This window comes from Hipposideros armiger, unplaced genomic scaffold, assembly GCF_001890085.2.
Source record: "Hipposideros armiger isolate ML-2016 unplaced genomic scaffold, ASM189008v1 scaffold_96, whole genome shotgun sequence".
In the NCBI taxonomy this organism is placed as follows: domain Eukaryota; kingdom Metazoa; phylum Chordata; class Mammalia; order Chiroptera; family Hipposideridae; genus Hipposideros; species Hipposideros armiger.
In genome coordinates, this window is record NW_017731446.1 from 976750 (window position 1) to 999645 (window position 22896).

General features: G+C 45.3%; 1 protein-coding gene across 1 annotated transcript in view; it reads left to right on the forward strand.

Annotated features, from left to right (window-relative positions):
* Window positions 1-22896, forward strand: part of IFT122 (intraflagellar transport 122) — a 67863-nt gene that overhangs the window by 13171 nt on the left and 31796 nt on the right. The window contains 10 exon segments of the mRNA XM_019646044.1: window positions 405-481; window positions 2710-2776; window positions 3731-3877; window positions 7026-7101; window positions 12879-13070; window positions 13231-13369; window positions 14568-14770; window positions 15626-15763; window positions 17075-17239; window positions 19388-19585. Coding sequence (XP_019501589.1) covers window positions 405-481; window positions 2710-2776; window positions 3731-3877; window positions 7026-7101; window positions 12879-13070; window positions 13231-13369; window positions 14568-14770; window positions 15626-15763; window positions 17075-17239; window positions 19388-19585 — 1402 coding nt within the window.

Consider the following 22896-nt stretch of genomic DNA (forward strand, 5'->3'; position numbering starts at 1 on the left):
CTGTAGGGTCTTCATTGCATCTCCAGCCTGTGTTTCCAGGCCTCCACAAAACAATAAGAGTAATAGCCATTAAGAAAGCATTTCCTATGCAGCTGGCACTAGACTAAGTGCTTTACATCATTATCATCTCGCAAACTGGAGGTGTTCAGCACGCTAGGCCTGGAGGCAGTGGCATTTCAGTTAGGCCAGGCGGGTGGGTGGGTGATGTGGAAGAGATGAAAATGGTGGGTGAGGGGCAATCCAGGGGAAAGAGAATCAGTGCCTGTGCTTTTTGTTGGTCACCTGCATAAGAGCTTGTGGTATATAGACAGAGAGGCTGTGGGTTCATCATTAAAATCTTCAGTTGTAGCCACCAAAACATTTGTGGTTTGCTGCATAGTAATCTACAATTGTTTACTTCCCAGGCACAATGATTCTATCCAGTGTGTCTCCTACAACCCTGTTACCCACCAGCTTGCATCGTGTTCCTCCATTGACTTTGGTAGGTTCTGATTCCCCATGTCTTGTCCTGGAAGAACTGCAAATCTGGGGGAAAAAAAAAAATAAATGCTTAAATCCATCCAGAATGTGATGGTTTCATCCTGAGAGAGCTAATGCTACTTCTTTCTCTTCAATGGCTGGGGGTGGGTGGGTGGGGCTGACAGTTATTTTTTAAATTGTGTAGAAACAAAGAGAGTGAATGATGACACTGAGTCTGATAAAAAAAATCTAGAAGACACAAGAAAAGCCCCAAGGAGGAGAAATGGCAAGAAGGATGGGAGGGCACAAGCATAACTTGGTGCTGCCACCTCTGGGAAGCCTTCCCTCTCTCACCCTGGCAGGGACAGTTTGGTTGTCCCCACCTTTGAACCCCCCAACATCTGTGTACGTGTGAAATTCTTCACCGTTTCAACTGTGCTTCTTGTGTAGTGTGTCACTATTACTACCGGTGTGGTGGCTGTAGCTGTCCTCCCTGAGGGGCTGATGCCTTGAGGCATTCACCCTGGCCCCACACATGGCACTGGCATGGTCCTGGCACAGAGGAGGGGTCAGTGTAATGTCTGTCGAGGCAGGGAGGGAGAGGGTAGAGGCTTGTAGGTTATCTCCGTTCAAGGTCAGTTCTGGTTTTCAGCTCATCAGTTCCATTTTCCTTGCTAAGAAATAGTGGATACAACAGAACAGCCATTATCGATGAATCAGAGACCTAATCCCTGTTAATGTGCCACTTTCCCTATCTAAATGAACATGTTTCTATCCATCTATCTCATTGGTAGAGTTCTGAGGTTCAAAAGAGAGAATGTATTTGAAAGTACATTGTATAAATGAAAGGGGAAGGGACAGTCATTCATCGCATTTTTTTCCATGTGAGGCACTAGGTCTGTGTGCTTGCTTTTGGGATTAAAAAGACTAAATAGAATCCCCGCTGTCAATAAGCTTGTGGTTGAGGGCAGGGGAAGGTAGAATTTGTAAGAAAACAATGTAATATTAAGTAATAATAATAGTTTTTAAATGTTTATGATGTGCTGTGCGCTAGGCTAAGGGTTAAAAATGAATTCCTGTTTGAGCTCTATGACACCCTTGAGATCAGGTTATTATTGTCATTCTCACTCCACTGATGAAAAAGAACTGGGGCTTAGAGTGACCGGTTCAGTGACTCACTGGAGGTCACCTAGCCGGTAAGTAGTGGAATCAGGGCCATGCAATTGCACGTCGAACCTGCTCTGGTAAGCACTGCTGAGGGAGGCCCAGGAGGGAAGCGTTTCTTCCAGCTAGAGGCCCCAGGCAGGCTCAGTGGAGCATAGATAATATGTGCACAGGAGGAAATATTTGGGGAGGCATTCTGGCCCAAGGGGAGGGGGAACACAGTTTGATGTTGCACCTTGCTATATAAATGTATTTTTGCACTGTGTTTACCTTCTTGATCATGCTTTATGGCTCAGGCAAAGAGTAGAATTTGCTTATATTGCCTGGACATACACCTGTTGTGGGGCCCTGAGCCAGAGCATCTGGGGGCAGGAGGGAGCAAGCCAAAGGTGACCAGTGTGCCATGGACAAGGCACAGCCTAGACAAGGTCATGTGCTGTGGGCAAGATCTGGGAGAAGAAACTGGACTTCCAGAAAGCATCATTCATTACTTTGGATCCTGAGCTGTACTCTGGTTGCCATGTAATAGACTACAGTGAAACTGTCATTTCTTTGAGTAAAACCCCTGAAAAGTTGGCTAGAAATTCACCAATCTGTCTTCCTTTTTTTTTAAATCTTTTCCTTTTGAAAGAATTATTGATGCCTAGTAAGTTGCAAAGCTAATGGAGGGTCTTGTGTACCTTCCTGCAGTTTCCCCCATGGATGCATCTTACACAACTGTTGTGCAGTATCCAAACTGGGAAGCTGGGTCTGGCACAATCTGGGTGTGTAGTTCTGTCATTTCATCACCTATGTCGGTTACCATCACTACAAAGATACTCCTTATCTTCACCTCCTCCTCCTGTTATCCCTAACACCTGGTACCTGGTAACCATTAACCTGTTCTCCATTTCTATATAATTTTGGCATTTCAAGAATTCATAAATTGGAATCATACAGTATGTGACCTTTTAAGATTGGCCTTTTTCACTCAGCCAGAAAGCCCTGGAGATCCTCTGTGTATCAATAGTTTATGTCTTTTTATTGCTGAGTAATATTCCAACCAATCTATTTTTTTTTAAATATATATATTATTTTGCACTGAAGGCTTGTGGTCTCCGGAACAGAAGTCTGTCTCCAAGCACAAATCCAGCAGCAAGATCACCTGCTGCAGGTGAGTTAGGGGCAGATATCTGAAGATAGGCTTTAAGTTCCCTCCTCTTCTAAACAAACTCTCAAAATCCAGTGAATTCACATAGTCGAAAAGGTCTTGGGTTAACTAGTTGGTTTGGGCCCCTGTGTTTCCTCTTTTCTTCTTTTCTGGCCTCCTTAGTGAGAAGGATTTGTGCCTGCCTTTGATCATCAAGCAAAAGAGAACTAACTATAAGTTGCTTTCATGCAGTTATCTAGCTACAAATCTCCTCAGCCTGCAGCTGTCCTCAGCGGAGGCTCTCTGGAGATGGCAAGGTTGTCCTTTCCAGGTAGCATGTGTACTGGAGAAAGTGCAGGCTTTGATACTAGATCTGGATTCAAATCCAGATTGGATCCCTGACAGGCTCTATGGCCTTAGGAAAGTTACAAAATCTCTCTGAGCTGGAGCCTCCTCATCTGACAATACTGGATAAAAATACTGACTTGATAAGGCTGTTGCAAAATGCACACAAACTGAGTATAAAGCATATAGCACAGCTATTCTTGTTGTTCAGCTTCTGAGTGTAACCTTTCTTCACTCACCTGTTAAGCATCTGTTCTAGAAGCTGGGAATGCGCCACAACACAGATTTTGTGCTTAAGGTGCTGCTGAAGTGGGAGGGGGTTGAAATGGCAAGTGGGGAATGGAGGCTGGCCCAGCGGCGATGCAGGCACAAGCTAAGGGTTGTCGTGGAGGTCCGTACAGAGAGCTGCAGGATCTCAGAAAAAGGTGCCACTGCCTTCACATCTATCTGTTGATCCCAGAAGTGAATGGAATTTTAAGTTTGGTCCTCTGATTTTGACATCAGGACCAAGATAAGCCTAGCCGTTGCTGCCTCATTAGACTCTATAAATCAACCCAGGCATCATCCTCACTGGTTTTAACTTCTGTGTTTTCCTTTCTCCCTCCCCTTGCCCTTTGCTGGTTGTGTGAACAGCTGGACAAATGATGGTCAGTACCTGGCTCTGGGGATGTTCAATGGAGTCATCAGCATACGGAACAAAAACGGCGAGGAGAAAGTGAAGATTGAGCGGCCAGGGGGCTCCCTCTCCCCCATATGGTCCATCTGCTGGAACCCCTCCAGGTGCTCTCACAGCTGTCCTCCTCCTAGGGCGCACACTGTCACAGAAAAGGCCATCCTTGCTCAGCAAGCTGAGCTCTTTCTCTCTCCCTGAGGTCCCCATGCATCCAGAGGCTTCTCACCCCACTTGACTGATTTGTTTTGGAACTTATTCCATTTTAATGGAATTTTTTAAGAGCCCATCTCGTCTTTTGGAATGAATCCCAGAGATTTAGCTAAGCAGATGAACTATCTAGGCCAGCTCAAAGGGTGTGTTGTGTGTGCGTGCACACATGCGACACAAAAGGGCCATTTCCTTATGAATTAATAGCTTACCTCTTTGCGGTGGCTTTATTTTGGTCTTGTGCCTTTTTCAGTTCTTCCCTCCAAGTTGGGCAGAACATGTGCCCATCCAATAATAAGTATTAATAGCTTTTTCATGAGCCTTTTTTGCTGCTCTTGCCAAAAATCTAAATTAAGTCTCCAATGTCCCCAAATCCTTTAGTTCCACAAAGAGTTGGCATCCACCTTCTCAAACTGTACACACACTTTCCTTTCTATGCTGATGTGCCTTTGAGGGTGGACTAATAGCTTTGTATGCTCTTTGAATTATATAGTCCTATAATATTATTAAACCATTAGTACCTCCCACAGAGTCCTATGAAGGTAAATTAAAGGACTTATTGTTTACCAGCCCAATGTCACTTTACAGGTGGTGCCTACCTACCTGATTTAGAAGCTTGTTTCATTCCACTGCCTTTCCTACACCAGATTATTGTGCTTCTTCCTGAATAGTTTTGTCCAGCCCAGGGCTGTACCACGCATGTCTAATGCCTTCAGAGGCCATTAGCCTACCCCAGAGTTCCTGCTGTTTGATTTTTGTGGCCACAGATGACTTTGTGGCTTCAGGGTACCATTTTTAATTCATGAGAAGCAGGATGCCTGGTGTACCTGGTTGCTGTCCTCTTCCGGGCTGGGGTCCGGGGCTCCTTGACAGGTTTTGAAATTATAGCCTGAGTGTAGTTCTAGGCATTGTGACTGTGAACAACCACTTACCATCTACAGCCGGTGGGAGAGATTCTGGATGAACAAAGAGAACGAGGACGCTGAGGAAGTCATGGTCAACAGATATTCTCAGGAAGTCCCCTCCACTCTGGAGTCAGCAGTGTACAGTAGTCAGGGTAGTGAGGCAGAGGAGGAGGAGCCAGAGGAAGAGGACAACAGTCTCAGGGATGACAATTTGTGAGTGTGTCCCGAGGCGCGAGAACCCTCCTTGCAAGGGTCCAGCCCCTGGTGCCGACCTGCTGGGGCAGATGCTGCTCTGAGCCCCTTTCTAAGAGGGGTTGGGGGAGTTGTTGGTGAGCGTACCTCCAGCATAAGGGGGAAACGCACCCTGTAAAACTGGTGAGGGAGTTATTTCCTCAGGAACTTCAGGAAATACCGAAAAGTCTAAAGGAGAAAAAAAGTTCAACCCTTGTGTAAAAACCCCATCCTCTGAGGAAACCACTGTTAGCATTTCATTGTGTTTTCCCCTCCGTCTTTTAGTGTGTTCATATAATTAACTAAATCACATCCTGCTTTCTTTTTTCCACTTAACATTAGAGAGTGAATTCTTTCCAGTGACATTAGAAGTCCTTTGAAAAACATGATTTTGAATGCCTACATGTTATGCCCCTGTGTGGACGCTCCGTAGTTCATTGAACACTTCCTGTATGACTGGACACCGCTCTTAGCCGGTTCCTGCACTGCACCTTACCTTGCATTTATTTGCGAGGACACATATCAGAAAAGCCCTCACCTTACCCACAATCCTCACCCCCTAAGTCCTGGCTGTCCAGACATTCACTCTTCCTGGAATAGGAAAGCTGGGGTAGCCAGGATGTTCTGACTGCACAAAAGTGACCTAGCTTGGGACTTGCCACATTATGTCCTGTGGTACCTTGGAAGAAGGAGGTGGGAGGTGGGGGACAAGGAAAGGGGGAAGGGGTAGGTTTCAGGTCCCTATCTATGTTTCAAATAGAGTAGCCCCTTTTATTGCATGTGACATGAGTTTGGTGAAGAGTCCCACTGCCAGGGAGGAAAAAGGGAAAAAGGAGGTTGAAAACCACCAGTCCAGCTCACGGGGGGCTGAACCGATAGTCCACGGCTATCTATGGCATCCCCAAGAGGGCTCACTGCAGGCTGGGCTCCTAGCTTGTGTTTGGGCTTCAGTGCCCGTCACACAAAGTTCACCTGCAGGCCCTTTTCTGTTAACATCATTCTCGGCCTTTGTCTTTTTTTCCCTTAATTGTGAATTAGTGCCTGTGGTGTTTGCCGCTTTGCCACTCTTGGCCGGGTTTTGCAGATAAGGTTGCACCACGGCTTGCCTGCATAGCTAATGGTGCTGCCAGGTGACCACAAGGCCCTGGGCTCAGGAAAGCTGGACTTAATAAACAAAGTGGAGGCAGAGTTAGGTGGGTTAAGACCAGGCCTCAAGGGAGAGGAACATTGCTCCTCTCTTACTAGATTCCAAAGTGGCCTGATCCCCAGCCTCAGCTGAGGAGGCATCTCCTGCGTGCTGGTCCTACAGCCCTGGTCCCGAGGCACTGTTCCTAATAGGGACTCAGTTGTTGATCTTTAGAGAGCCTGTTACTCTTTTTCATTAGATCCAGTCAGAAACCGTTTCACCCCAACTGTGAGAGAACCTAGTGTAGGTGTTAACTCTCCCTCTTCAAGAAGAGCAAGCAAGGTTTCCTCTGTCCATTAAAAAAGTCAGACAGTCCATGCCTTCCCGCTGCGAAAGACATGTTTCTCCGCCATCTCCCTATATTTTATAGTACGTAAGAATAAAGCACTCTTGAATCTTCAGCCTTGCCCTTTCTTATCACTGCTCCCCAAGAAGCTTTGAAATGAGGGGTTTAGCCTCACTGTGGCAATGTCCCGTCACCACAAACTCATGGTAGGGCATTCCATGAAATCAGAGGTCCGAGGAGGGCCAAACCTCTTGCCTCATCCTTTTGGACTGATTGATGGGTTGGCCCACATTACAACTTTTGGCCTCAGTATTGCTGTACATTTGGCAGTCTGACAGCCTGGCCAGGGCTTTCTTTTTCCTGTTGTTTGTTAAACCCTTAGGGCTAACTCATCAGCAGACCATGGCCCCACATAACCTCTTTTGTCTTCTGTTGATTAGAGAGGAACATAATGACATCCTGGCTGTAGCTGATTGGGGGCAGAAACTTTCCTTCTACCAACTGAGTGGAAAACAGGTATGTAGCTCTGTACAGACCCAGTGGGAGATACAGTTACGGTCATGCCCATCACTTTCTGAGATTGTGATTAGTAATTATAAATTATTGTTGATAGGTCCTGTTTATTGAACATATGCTGTGATACCAGGCACTGTGCTCTGTGCTATGCATGCTTTATCTCATTTAATTCTAACAAAACCCTGTGAAGTAGGTACTTTGATGATCAACTTTTTAGAAATGAGTAGACATGACTCACAGCAGTGAAATAAATATTATGCCCGAGGTCCCACACTGCTAGTAAACAGTGACAGCTAGGATCGAAACCCAGATTGGTCCGACTGTAAAGCGTTGGCCTTAGTAATGACCCTACTTTCCTATATGTGCTTTATTCATCCTATACACATTTGTAAGCACCCAGGTAGGCCAGTTGTGTTAGTTGCTGCTGACATTGAGCTGTACAAGTTAATGCCTCTGCTCTGCCAGAGCTCACAGGCTGGCGGGGACATCCTCAATGGCCAACAGTCCCAGTGCTGTGTGATTCGTGGCATGATAGAGAGCTGTACAGAGACATAGCTATAGGAACACAAAAGAGGGTGACCTCAACTGCTTGGTGGAGATGAGATTCTGTAGAGGTGACTTGGAGTGAGATAAGCAGGAGCTTGCTAGGCAGAAGACATTGGGAATGGTGTGTCAGGCAGAGGAAATAGCATCTGCAAAGGCAGGGAGGGATGAAAATATACGACAACTCAGGGCACAGTGAGTTGTTCAGGGTGACCGGATCCCAGGATTTGTGGAGAAGATGGAGCTAGAAAGGAAGACAGGGACATGACTGTAGTGTGAATAAGGAGGCTGAACATCATACACTGTATGTATTCAGGAGCCATAGACTTAGGTAGGAAGTGACTTGGTCAGATTTCTATTTCAGAAGAATTCCTTGATTCCGTGGAGGGCGGATTTAAATAGAGAGAGCCTGGTAGAAGGAAACCTGTTAATAGACAGCAGACACCAAGAATTAGAGTGAAGGTGGTAGGGATGCCTACGTACCACAGCCAAGCAAATGAGAAATGCAGCTTGTTCAATGGAGCCTTTTGTTTAACAGCATCCTTATTTGTCATAACGGATTATGCTAGAAGTGGGGGTTTCAGGTATGGGTAGCCTAGCTTTGGCGTCATTTCTCCTACCTCATCATACCATTGGCCATTTCTTTTGTAAGTAAAGAAAAGATAACGGTAGTGGATAATAAAGTATTTTCTCAGTTTCCTATGGCTGATTTCCCAAAATGCTTGCTTTAATTATCTGGCATCTATAATATTTTCCTTAGCCCTGTCTATTCGTGTACTATGTAGCAGGCACTGAGTGTGGGTATTGGAAGTTCCCTGGAACAAATAACCACATTACACTGGGAGGGAATCGAGTCTTGTTACTGTAGTGACAGTAAAAAAAGAAAAAGCTCAACATGGTAGTCAGGGCCATGGAGAATATCTTTTTTTTTTTTAAGATTTTATTGGGGAATTGGGGGAGGGGAACAGTGTTGGGGAATCAGGGAAGGGAAACAGACAAGTTGCTGTGCTTTTGTTCTTCAGTCTAGTTGTGGAGGACGTCCCTTCACTGGCCCATTGGTATTATCATTGCTCTCTTCCCAGGTGAGGCAAATGGGTCGCCGGCCACTTGACGGCCCCTCATGGCGGCTCATGGCAGCTCACGCTGGCTGCCAGCCACTCACGGTAGCTCATGGCAGCCCATTGCAGCTCCACTGCAGCCTATACTGTCGCCAGTGACTCACGGCAGCCCAGCTCCAGGTTGAGCTGTTGTTCACCATCTTAGCTGTAGAGAGCACAGCATCACTGGCCCTAATGTGGGATTGACCTGGGGCCCTGCTGCTCAGAGCTGGCTCCTAAGCCAACTCTTAACCAATGCACCACTCGGCCGGCCCCATGGGGAATATCTTGCATGTATCCAGCCCCAGAGCTCATGTTGTGGCCCAGAGTTTATGACTGATAAGCAACCTCAGTAGGCTGAGAAGTTAACCCGCAGCTTGTCTGAGACTAAAATTGTTTTCTTACTGTGTAAGTGTCTTTTAACTCTGGGAAGATTTAAAATTAAATATAGTATGATGAAGTAAATCAAACCTACACTTTTGTGTTAAGCTTAGGCATAATTTGTGTATTTTTGGCATTTTAAGTGTTCGATGTTTCAAGGGATCTGGCTTAATAATAAAAGCTAACATTTATTGAGTTTCAGGCATTATATAAATTCTTTACAAGGCTAATTCTCTTATTCCTTATAAGCTCCCTGTGAGGTAGGTGCCATTATCACCACTTTACATGTAGGGAAATTGAAGCACAGCGAGGGTCAGTAGTGGCCCAAAGCCACACAGTTTGGTGAGTGGCCAAACCTGGGTTGGAATCCAGGCAGACTGGTGGTAAAATCCATATTAGAATATTTATCAGATTTGTCTTGTGATGACCATTTAAAAGTTGTAATTGAGTAATCAATTTTAAAAGTTGTAATTGAGTGATCAATTTTATACTTCTGATTTTAAATGGAAAGATATAAGAAATTGTTATGAAGTACAAAGGCATTATTGAAATGTTAAAGAGATTCATTATATTTTCTGGCTTGGGGCAGCAGGGAGTGGGGGGTCACTGAGCTTCTTGAATCTCTACATATATGTCTGTAACTAAATTAGGAAAGTTTTTGGTTATTATTTCTTTATATAATTTTTCTTCCCCATTCTTTCCTTCTGAAATTCCAATTACATGTAAGACGTTTAGATATTGTTCTCCAAGTCACTGAGGCCCTGTTCATTGTTTTAATCTTTTTCTTTTCCCCTCTTGTCTTCAGATTGGAGGATTTCTATTGCTCAGTCTTCAACTTCATTGACTCCTCTGTCATCTGTCATATCTGTTAAGCCCATCCAGTGAATTTTTGTTTCAGTTATTGCATTTTTCAGTTCTAGAATTTTCATTTGGTTCTTTTTTCCTATTCATTCATTACAATCATATTTTCCTTTATATTATTGACCATAGTTATAATAGCTGTTTTAAAATTCTCATCTGCCAATTCCAATATCTGGATCATCTGGGGGGCCGGTTTCCATTGGTTATCTTCTCTTTTGACTATGGTTCATATTTTCCTGCTTTTTGGAATTTTGGATTGTATCCTGGATATTATGAATGATCCATTACAGAGTCTCATTTCTATCATGTTTTTCTGAAGATTATTATTATTTTTTCTTTTTCTTTTTTAAGCAGGTAGTTAACTTGGCCACTCAACATTCACAAGCCATCTTTCCAGCGATGGGCAATAGCTGAAGTTTCTATTCAGTTCTTTAGCCTTTGCTAGGCTCCTTGGCATCTGTTCCACACATACATATTTCAGAGGGTTCTAGATACTCAGTAGGGTGTGTGCAGAATTTAGGCTACCCCTCTGCATCTCTTTTCTGGGATTTCCCACCTCACTTTCAAGCTGCTATGGTCACTCCAAATTTTGTGCTCACCCAGCAGGTAAAAAGCCATAACAAAAAATGAGAAACTCACTTAAGGCCTTTACCTTCTTCCAAATGCACATACTTCAGTTTCTGTCTGCTTTTTGGTTGCTCTCCTGCACCTTCAGGTGGTTGTAATTTATAGTTGGTCCAGAGTTTATACTTGTTACCTGCAGGAGAGTTGGTCTAATAGGAACTAGTGAGCCATTACCAGAAGCTTCGAGACTTTCATATCATGACTCATAAGATTTTTTAGTTTTCTTATTAGATTTATTATCATTATATAAATAAACACTAGGGAAAGTTTTGATTGTTAGATATTTGATATTCTTTAAGGGAAAATTTAATATATTAAAATAATAATTGCAGTTTAAATTAGCTTAAGGGAATTAACTAAGTTGTAAATGAGGCTGACTAAGGGATTTTATAGTCTGTTCAAAATTGAATTCAGTAAGCATTACTTTCAATTGGCTGTTTAATTTTACTAGTCTTATAAATAGGAAAATATTGGTAAATTGAACTTAGGGAGAAGCCAGGTTTTTAGAGTTATTCCTTTAACAACCTGACTAGTAATTTAAAAATGGTAATCATAGTCTTTTTATTTACAAAAGGTACCCTCAGGGGCAGCAAAAAACTAAGTGACAGCAAGGAGCTTGGGCTTTAGAGAAGAGAGCACAAGGGCGGTGGGGACACAAGGGAGGTGGGTCTCAATTAGGCGGTGGTGGGGCAGGGAGACTGGGAGATGCTTCCTGGAGGAGATGACAACTGGTAGAGGAAGAGAGACAAGGGCACTGCTGGCCAGGACTGGGGTGGTGTGGGAAATAGCCCCTGTGAGGACACAGAGGCCTGAAAGAGCATGCTTCTCTTGGGAAACTATCAGAAGTTCACCTTGGCTGAGGGAAGAATCTTGGGATCCAAGCTCAGGAGCTTGACTTTCATCCTAAAAGCTGAGGGGACATCATCAAAAGTGAAAAGGCAGCTCACAGAATGGGAGAAAATTTTTACAAATCATATATCTGATACGGGACTTGTGTCTTGAATATATAAAGAACCGCTTTAAGTCAATAATAAAAAGACAACCCAATTAGAAAGTGGAAAAAGGCTCTGAATAGACATATCTTCAAACAAGATATACATGTGGCTAATATGCATATGAAAAGATGCTCAACATTGTTAGCTACCAGGGAAATGCAAATCAAAATTATAATGAGATACCACTTTACATCCACTAGGATGGAGAAATTGGGACCCTTAAATACTACTGGTAAGAACATAAAATGGTATGTCACTTTGAAAAAGTCTGGCAGTTCCTCAAAAGGTTAAACATATATCAATTCCATTCCTTGGATATATATATCCAAGAGAGATGAAAATATGTGTGTGCAAATATTCCTAGCAGCATTATTCATAATAACCAAAAAGTAGAAATGGCCTTTAACTGATGAAATGGTAAACCAAATGTGGTATATCCATGTAATGGAATATTATTTAGCAATGAAAAGGAATGAAGTACTGATACATGCTACAACATAGATGAACCCATCATAAAAGGCCACATATTGTATGATTTCATTTATATGAAATGTCCAACATAGGCAAATCTATAGACACAGGAAGTACATTAGTGGTTGTCAGGGGATGGAAAGTGGGGGAGGAAATTGTGATCGACTGCTAACAGATATGGGGGTTCTTTTTGGGGTAATGGAAATGTCCTGGAATTAGTGATGACGGTTGAACAACTCTGAATATATTAAAAGCCAATGAATTTTTCACTTTAAATGGGTGAATTGTATGGTATGCAAATCATATCTCAATATGGTCGTTATAAAGAGAAGTAGGATGGGTATTCGTTTCAGAATAAAGGACAATTTTTAAAATTGAGTAAATTAGGTTTGTGAAATACTAAAAAAAAAAAAAGAAAGAACAAAGAAGCTGCGGGGAACCATTGAACCGTAGCAAGTACTATGCACAGAGGAGGGCATGTTGGAGAAAGACCATCCCAGGGTCCAGGTTGGCTGAGGAGCTCAGACACACTCCTGGAGCAGTTAGGTGGGACTTGGGGGGGGGGCAGGGTAGGGGGACACTGCTGACTCAAGCGGTCAAGGATGTGGCTGTGTGGAGGGGAGGAGTAGGGTGCTTCAGAGGAGGCTGGCCTGGATTCATGATGGAATCACACAGGAAGTAAGGCTGGCCAGTTCTTCTGTCTTCCCAACTCCCCCCATTAAAGTCAATGAGAAAAGCCCTTCATTGTATTGCAGTTATTGACTCAGAAGAGGTTTTTCCCTCGGTGTGTGTGCTCTTTCCTCAGATTGGGAAGGATCGGTCACTGAACTTTGACCCCTGCTGCATCAGCTACTTTACTAAAGGGGAGTACATTTTGCTGGGGGGATCAGACAAGCAAGTATCCCTTTTCACCAAGGATGGAGTGCGCCTTGGGACTGTTGGGGAGCAGAACTCCTGGGTGTGGACATGTAAAGTGAAACCCGACTCCAACTATGTGGTAAGAAGAGGAAGTTTATTTTGTTGGGCCATTGCCTGAGTAGGCATTGAACATCAGACATATTTAGCCCGTCAGATCATTGACGTTTGTTCCTGACAAATGGGAGGATAGACTTTGTCTCCACAGAGAGCTGGGAATTGACAACTCTCTTTCCCTGCAGGTGGTAGGCTGCCAGGATGGCACCATCTCCTTCTACCAGCTTATTTTCAGCACTGTCCATGGACTCTATAAGGACCGGTATGCCTACAGAGATAGCATGACTGATGTCATCGTGCAGCACCTGATCACTGACCAGAAAGGTAAAAGGCAGGTACGGCCCCTCTGTCCTCCAGACTTTGGGAAGAGGGGTAGGTTGAGGGGGCTGCTGACAGGGAAAGTGAAATGATAGGAAATGGTTCTCCTTGGTCTTTTGGGAACACGTTGGACTACTGGTTCTCGCTTTTTTTGTGTGGGGCAGCGGGCAAGAGAAGGATGTATGTACATGTCTTCAAAATCTAGTGAAAGCAAAAAATCCTCTCTCAAAAAAATGCAAAGACTCACAAAATTTTGTAGATAATTCCAAGGGGTACATGGACTCCCTAATTAAGGGAAGATAATGTGTGACAAGCCAGAGCCAAGGCGGCTGACCTGCTGGGGTTTCTGTGAACCTGAATCCTCTCTGGTCACAGGCACTCCTTGGGCACTTCTCCCCCTCAGCTCCATCTCCACTTGCCTCGTGGCATGTCCTTACCCCCAGATAAGCAGAAACAGTGGGGCTGCCACAGGCTCAGTCAGAAGGTCAGGGTTCCAGGCCTCGTGCAGTCAATGCAAACTCAGTCTTCTCCTCTGTCTTCCCAGGTGTCTGGGCTGGTTAAATAGGCTAAGCAGCCATTCGTTTCAAGTGTATGTATGTCCAGATGTGCTAGTGTGCCTGCATGTAGCGATCCTGGTTGAGGGTTCTCTTGCAGATTCAGATGGCATCCTTTGGTCCCCATCTGGGAGGACCTCTGTTTAAAGATTCCAGCTGTGGTGGTGAGGGTGTAGCCACTTGGGCAGCTCCGCGGCATCCCTCTTGGAGACATTTTCTCCACCTAGTCGGTAGTGAGAGAGTGTGAGCCGAGTGTGTATCAGAAGCTACACATGGCTCCCTGTTGTTAAGGGTGGTGTTTGGGGAGTGGCCAGATGTGTGGGCAGTCACTTAGGCAGGCTCCCGATCATCAGGGGCCATTAGTGCTGTGCAGAGCAGTTTATGTTTATGTTCAGCAAGTGATGGTAGCACTAAGAATTTCATTTTCCATACTCAGTTGTAAGCTTTGGACCACAAAGATTATATATGACTTTGGATCCCAGTGTTGAGCAGAGTTGATTGTACATATTAGACACGCTGTAAAGATTTTTTGATGAGAGCGTCTCCTTTAATTGCCAGCAGCATTAAGTAAATGATAGCTTTTAATTTCTCTGACTTCTACCTTACTTAACAACCTCTTGCTAGAGCTGAATTTTGTTTTTCTTTGACAGTTCGGATTAAATGCAAAGAGCTTGTCAAGAAAATTGCCATCTACAAAAATCGATTAGCTATCCAACTGCCAGAGAAAATCCTCATCTATGAGTTGTATTCAGAGGACTCGTCAGACATGCATTACCGGGTGAAGGAGAAGATTGTCAGGAAGTTTGAATGTAACCTCCTGGTGGTGTGCGCTGATCACATCATCCTCTGCCAGGTAAGCGGCCGCACGTGGGGCTGAATCTGCTTTACGCTTCCTCCAAGGATAGGGAACCCAACTCAGGGTTGTTGAACACTAGGAATTGGTCATTGCTTTCCTTTTATTGCCGTCTAGAAAGTCGTGGGCCATAAGCACTTTGTTCTACTGGGATTAAATATATTTTAATGACTTAAAGCCTAAATTGATATCCAACAAAATGAAGATTGATTTTTTGTTGTTGTTAAACATATACACATAAAAATTTATGATATCCTTCAGTTAAACAACAAAAAATTTATATCAACTCAAAAATAGTAAAGGAAGTTTTACTTTCTGATAGATTTTTTTTTTCACGGAAAAAGATTTTCTCGACTTAGAGCTTTCTAGAAGATGTCTAGGTCAATGCCAAGAGAAGTTTGGAAAGACTCTGAAAGAATGCCAGCCCAGCGTCTTTCTTGGAAGTAGAGGTGGATTTGATTTCGTGAAACTAGACCTATGGGAAGTGATAAAATGGAAGACATCCTTTAGGAATCACTAGATGTAAAATACTATTAAAATCTCTCTTAGAAGTCTGGAACTTTTAAGATTTAAGGTTTACAGGTTATAGGATAGGAGTGGCAAATGGGCGTGCTTTTGATGCTGCCTCTGGCTGTGGCTGCCTGGAGGTCTGCACAGGAGATCTGAGGCTAAGCTGGGCTCCATGGAGGACCTGTGTGAAGGATTAATGATACCAGTCGTGGGGACCAGGTGGGGTTAGATAGATTCTGAATGTGTAGGTATTTTTCATTCGTCAGGGGCAGGAAGACCTCCTTGGGAGGGCTGGGGAATACTTATTATGTTGAATATCCATGCAGAGCTGGGTTTGCTTTGTAGGAGAAACGGCTGCAATGCCTGTCCTTCAGCGGAGTGAAGGAGCGGGAGTGGCAGATGGAGTCTCTCATTCGCTACATCAAGGTGATCGGTGGTCCCCCAGGACGGGAAGGTCTGTTAGTGGGCCTGAAGAATGGACAGGTGAGTGCTCCTCTGTGTCTCCCATCAGGCACGTTATCTGCATGCAGACACAGGCAGCCAGTCAAGTTATGACCCTGAGATGGGTTTCCAGGGCAGGGAAAGGCTTCTCCCCTCCATGGGCACATTAGAGTTTCCTTTTATGAGGATAGCCTCAGGCTGAAGATGCAATGGCCCTCAGACTCACAGCATGCCCCATTCTGGCAGAGTTGGCCCCTGTAGCCTCTGGGTTGCACATTGAGTGGATTAATGGACTAAAAGTCACCCAGAGGGTGGGAGATTTCTTAGGGATGCAGTTTCAGTGGCTTGCTAGAGAGGGAGGCAGAGATCATTCCTTAGGTCAGATCCCTATTAGGGCAATGAATGGATGAAGGCAGTGTGTTCTAGCTCATGTCCTAGAGGGTGCTGATCCACAGGCTGTTATTAGATGTTATAAGAAAATTGGGCCCTCTGCCCAAATAGACATGGAAAATCTAGGTTACACAAAGTTAAACAGTTTTCTGTGTGTCTTTTGCTCAAAATAAGAAAAGTTCTAAGTGGGCCACATGGAAATTTGAAAATAAAAATATAGCTTCATTAGCTTGAGAGCCAAGCTGTCTAGCAGATGGCTTGTGGCGGAGACTTGTCAGGACTTTCCTGGGGACAGCAGTCATGGAGTATGAGTTAGCAATAGAATAGCAATAGCAAAGGGGAGGAAAGCCTGCTTCATTGTCCCAGTCAGCTGTCACTTGCAGTATGAGGCCTGAGAATATGAACTTTGAGGGCAGGTCGACCTGGGGTCATGCTTGTGCTTAGCTACTCACTAGCTGTGTGACCCTGTGCAGGTCTCGTCAGCTCTCTGAGGCTAGGTTTTTCAAATGAGGATCACGTCTTACAGGGTGTCCAAAACAGCCAATAACTGATTGCTATCACCACTCATGATCATCATTATTCTGCTGTGATTATACCAGAGGCCTTGTCAGTATTTACAGTAGCCTCTTCCTGTGTTAGTGACTCAGATCTCGCTATGTGATGTCTGCTAACCCTGCAGTTTGGGTAATATCGTTAACAAATGCCCAATCAAGCAGACATTCAAGTAAGTGTGTCATGTCCTGGGGCCTGTCATTACTTGCGTGACCCCTGGTGAACCACGCTGTGGTCCCCTAAGGGTGAGCCCCGCCCCTTTTCTTTGGATGAATCCTTTTTTCTGCACAGAGCCTCTGGTGAAGTCAGTGGGAGTTGCTCATGTAGAACACATGGGATGCTGGCAGCCTGGCGACGTTCCAGGGTCTTGTTGCCATAGTGACTCACACTTTTTTTCTGGAATTTTGCCAGATCCTAAAGATCTTCGTGGACAATCTCTTTGCTATCATCCTGCTGAAACAGGCCACAGCCGTGCGCTGCCTGGACATGAGCGCCTCCCGCAACAAGCTGGCTGTGGTGGATGAAAACGACACGTGCCTGGTGTATGACATCCACACCAAGGAGCTGCTTTTTCAGGTGAAGTCCCAGGGGGCGCCCCAGACATGGTCCTTTGATTAGAGGCCCTCCTCTAGCTTCCCAGTCCTTACAGGAGGCGCTCACACGATGGCTCCCAGGCTGGTCTCTGGGAGGAGCAGTGAGGTGAAGGGGAGTAGGGGCCATGCAGAGGAGCAGAGTCTGAGAAGCCCCAGGACACAGCCCACCCCTCCCATACACGGGCTCTAGGAGCTGGGCAAGCCTCTTTGAATTTTGGTTTCCTTGCAAGTAAGATGAGCAAAACCTCTTTCTTACGAGGTTACTGTGAGCAGTAAGTGAATAATAATAAATCTAAGCAGGGCATATTGTAGGCTGTCAGTGCATGGGTTAATGTGATGATGACTCTATTAAAAAAAAGTCTGCTTCTCACCTACTGGAGGCTGCCTGCATCTATGAGTGACCTAAGACACAGTGAGGAAACAGGACTAGTTTGTTCATCTGAAAGAAGGGGAGGGGTGGAGGAAGCCCTCCCTTCTACTTATTTTACTAGGATGCTACAAGAGCCAGCAAACTGTGAACTGCTGGGGGATAGGTGTTGTTCACACATCATTCAGTCTTGTGGCTGGAGGAAGTGTGTCACTGGAGAAGACAGCCTACGAGCCCTTGCCCAATGTCTGGCTGGCCTCCTGCTGGACTTAGCACTGCTCTTTGCCTCTTCAGGGATTTGTGAGTGGTCAGGGCCCATTTGCCTGAAGCGAGTTCCCTCCAAAGCTAAAGCCTCCCCTGATTGGCTTCATCAGCCACGATAGGTTCCCCAGTGTTACGGGCAGATCGAGGTCTCCTTATCAGGGCTCTCCCTCATCCTCAGCAATGGAATCAGCAGGGTAGAGGGGCGCTGGAGCAGGGGGCTGCCTCTGTCAGTTGGAAGGGGCCACCTGGCTACCCCAGCCCCAGGGGACTCCCAGTTGATGACAACTCGCTCACATCCTTGGGGAGGCAGAGTCGTTTAGGGGAAAGGAAGAGCATAGGCTTTGCCTTCAGATAGACCTGGGCTCCAGTCCAGCCTTCATCACTTACTGTGTGATCTCAAGCAAGTTAGTGAACCTCTTTGAGTCTCGATTTCTCCTCACCCCTAAAATGGAACTAGTAATTAGCCCCTCACAGAATTGCTACAGGACTAAACAAGATACCATAGTGCCTAGCTCAGGGGCATGGCACAAAAAAGGGCCTTCAGTGCACTTCTCCTCAGTCTCAACACTACCCCCTGTAGGTGGGTTAGCAGGCCCCCAGTTGTGAATCTGAGCCAAGAACCATATCGGAGTAGAAGGGTGTGTGTCCTTCTCTGTCCCCACCACGAGTTCTGTAGTAGGTCGGGGAAGGTAATTCTCAGCCCTTGCCGGGAGACATAAACGTTCCCAGCTATCTTTGTCTCCTCTTCACTGCCCATGCCCGCTGCAGAAAACAGCTATGTTGGGGTTTTTTCTCATTATAAAAGTAATCCATGCTCATTATAAAAGATTTAGACATTGTGAAAGATTCTAGGCAGAAAGGTATGAACATCTGCTGGTCCCTGGGGCTCCAGTGCTGAGCAAAAAATTTTGAGAGGATTTGAGGAGCGGAGTGCCTCCCAGGGTGACCATATTTTTACAGTGTGTAAATTGTAAATGTGGAGACAGTATATTACTTTTTAATTTTAAAAATAGCTCACTGTTCTTTTGTTTATTATAAAACAAAATAGATGTTCGTGACTAAAAGAAAATTTCAGGCAAATTAAAAACAGAAAACGAAAAACACCCACAATTCTATCCACTGAAAAACAATCACTGTTGATTCTTTGGGATATATCCCTTCAAATCTATGCATAGCTATGTATACTCATTTTTTAACATAAGTAGAATCTACTTTGCTGATTTTTCTCACTTATTATGTAATGATTAACATTTGGGGGTAACATTTTTTTCAAAAGTAATGCTTGCTTATTCAAAAATTCCAACATACAAAAGTGCACACAGGATCTTGCCTCTGGACCTCTCCCCATTCCTTCAGACCCCCTTTTCCTCCCTTTCTTTCTATACCACTGTTAGCAGTTTAGTGTGATCCAGGCTTTAAAAAGAGAACCTGACTGAATGTAGGAATGGTGCCAAAGCCCAGGGTGGTGGTCACAGGATCCTCACCATTTCTGTCCCTCAGGAACCGAATGCCAATAGCGTGGCCTGGAACACGCAGTGCGAGGACATGCTCTGCTTCTCAGGAGGAGGCTACCTCAACATCAAAGCCAGCACCTTCCCGGTGCACCAGCAGAAGCTGCAGGGCTTCGTGGTCGGCTACAACGGCTCCAAGATCTTCTGCCTCCACATCTTCTCCATGTCGGCCGTGGAGGTGCCGCAGGTAACCCGGGGTGCACCTGTCAGCTCTCAGCAGTGGCAGGACAGCAAGACCAGGAAAGCCAGGCCCCTCACTGGTGATATGGGGAGGGGATGGTGAGGAGAGAGGGAAGAGAGAGAAGGTGGACGTGAACCTGAAATCCTTCCTCCACCCTATGCAACCTGTGTCTTTGAGCAAACAGCTCAACCTCACTGAGCCTCTGTTTCTTTTTGATTCCCTCTTCCGGGTACGGGTGGGGGAGGGGGGCTATGGAAGGTTGTCTGTCAGCAGGCAGAGTGTGTTTCACTGAGAGCCATGTGTGGGGCAGATTAGAGAAAGCCAGCAAAGCTGAGTCCAGCAGGGTATGTACACAGGCGCATGAGTGGGGTGGTATGTGTGAAGAGAATATGGGTGGGATTGTGTGTGGGAGCTGAGCTCTGTGAGCCAGAAGTGGGGCATGGGACTATCTGCACAAGTCCCTCAAACTAGGAGGGGCCAGAACAGAAATGGGAGGCTGGAATCTGGAGCCACAGAATGAGAGAGGGCAGAAACAGACAGGGGGCAGAGATTGACAACCCGAGCCAGGGCTGGCCCAATCACAGCCATGCCAGCTGCCTGTCTGCTCCCCTAGTAAACCGTGCTTACTGTAGAACTGTCATAAAATAGAGAGAAGCACCAAGGACGGGGAGACTAGCCCTCAGAACCCCATCCTCAACAGAGAATCACTTTTAAACATTTGGAATATATCCACCCAGACCTTTTCTATATGTTTATGTATCATATACATGATGTACAATTATGAATATATGATTTCATATAAACATTTTTAAACAAAAATGGAATTGTACTATAAATATTGTTTTGTGACTTTTGTCTAAGTATTGCTCCTATAGATGAAGTTTCAGACTTACTGTACTTAATATACTGAATGTGGACATAAATAAGAAAGACTTTTAATCACCTTTCTTTATCTCCATCTTCTAATTTAACCTAACATTTACATATTGCAGATCCATCACTTTGTATGAATTATTAGCTATCAACTAGCGATCTAGCTTTTTCACTCAGCCACCTCCTGGGAACATGGCTCCATGTCAATAAATGTACCTCCCTAGCAGTTTTAAATCCTAAGATGATTGTAGATTCACATGTAATTATAAGATACCGTACAGAGATCCCTTGTACAACTTGCCCAGTGTCCCCCACTAGTACCAATTTGCAAAACTGCAGTTCAGATTTATCACCTGTATAGGTTTGTATCTTCACCACCAACAACCCATGAGATCCTCCGTGTTGGGTCAGTCCTATTATAACCACACCGCCCTCCCCGCTGCCTCCTCCACACCCCAAATTGTTTTTAATGACTGCTTTTTGTCCTATCTCATGGATCTCCCACAACTTACTCAACCAGCACCTATTGTTAGACATTTATGCTGTTTGCAGCTTTTTTGCTATCATAGTTAGTGAACATCTTTCAAGCTGTCTTTGTACCTATCTCATCTTAGCTCCTTGGTATAAATTCCTTGAAGTGAAATCGCTGGGTCAAAGGCTCTTTGGGCTGCATATGAAATACTTTTAGACACGTTTCCAGATTACCTTTCAGCGAGGCTACATCAGATCTGCGTTCCCTTCACACATCTCACCTTCACTCACTCTCCCAGGCTTGGCTCCTTGTAAAGGGTGGGACTAGAGTCCATTTCTTCCTCTTAAGCTGATGATACCCTTGTTACTCATTGCTGCAGGAGTTAATAGTGCCTGACACAGAGCAGTTATTCCATAAATGTCAGTGGAATGCAGACCCGAGTAAAAGGAAACAGAAAAATAGGAAGCCAGAGAAAGAAGGGAGAGAGGTGGGTGGAAGTGGCGGCAGGAGGAGGGACAAGAACAGCCCCTGGGGTCTACACGTATTTCCTTGCAGTCCACATCTGCTGCCCATCCCAAACCCATGCACCGCATCCATCAGAAACCCAATCTTCCCCAGTCGTGCCAAACAGGCTAGGCTGATTGAAAGCTTTTCTCCCAAGACTGCCATCCTAACCTCAAAGATAAATGCAGTGTGCTGCTCCCTGACTTTGGCCGGCCAAGAGGAGCCGGAGGGGCGGTCCGGGGCTTCCTCCGCCAAGCTCTTAAGATTCAGAAGCCAGAGTCCCCCCCATGGCTGCACCAAGGCCATCCTGCTGATGCAGCAGGTCAGAGCTGCCAAGGGTTAGGAAAGGCAGCCTCAAGACAAAGGCTATTTATCTGTCGCCTCTGCCTCCAGCCATCCTGTGGTTTTGGCCTACAGAAGGGGGAGAAAGCATCAGACCCACTCTGGGGATTTCTGGTTTCCTTTCGAAATTTACATCATCTTGTGCAAGAACAGTTTGTCAAGGCTGCCAAGTAGGGCGGCAAGCCCTGGTCAGGCTTCTCGGGGCGGGTGGTGACTTCATGCTTGGAACACAACAGCGAGATAAAATAGAGCTCAGAGGGCATTTGTTCAGTTAGGGTATTTTTAAACCTCTCACTCATATTGTGCCCCCCAGGCAAGCCCAAATGTTAACCATTTGCTATATGCTCAACTCTGATGGGCCTGCTTTAGTCCTGTCCCACCCTCATGGGGCATTCAGCATGGAGAGAACTGTAGCTTAGAGGAAGAAGCACTGGCTTTGAGTTCTGACTTTGCCACCTAAACCATCTGTGACATTGAGCAACTCCTTTCACTCTTTGGGGCCTCAGTTTTCTAGGGAGTGGGGTTAAATATACACATCTTTCAGATTTTGTCTGGCCCATTCCTATTATTATTATTATTATTATTATTATTATTATTATTATTATTAAACAGTCTTAAAATAGCAAACACTATAAAACAGAACTAAATTAGAATAGAGGGTGCTCACTAAATGAGTTTAGAAAGGAAAGCTCATTGTGCATGGGGAGTTTGAGAAAGCTTCCAGGAGGTGGTGACACTTGATCGGAGCCCTAAAAGGTCTGGAAAGTCAGAGGGGTACAGTGAGAGCGTTCCACACAGAGGGAGAGGTGGGGGTAGGACAAGTCTGGAGAGCTCAGGAGATGGTGACGAGCTGGTGCTAAGATACCGTGGACATAATGCGCACGCTCACTTTTTGCCCAGCGCTTCATCGTTTTCAAAGCACCTCTCTTGTTGGTGCCTGGCAGCCTGTGGGCTGGGCAGGGCATCTCAGCAGAAGTTAATTTTACTCAAAAGAATTCACACAGCTAGGATGAGCTGAGCAGGCCTAGCTCAACTGCTCCCCATCCACCCCCTGCCGCCCCTGAAGGGAGGGGAGGTGGTGGGATGGCGCGGGAGGAAAGATGAGCTCTCAGAAGCAGGCACATCT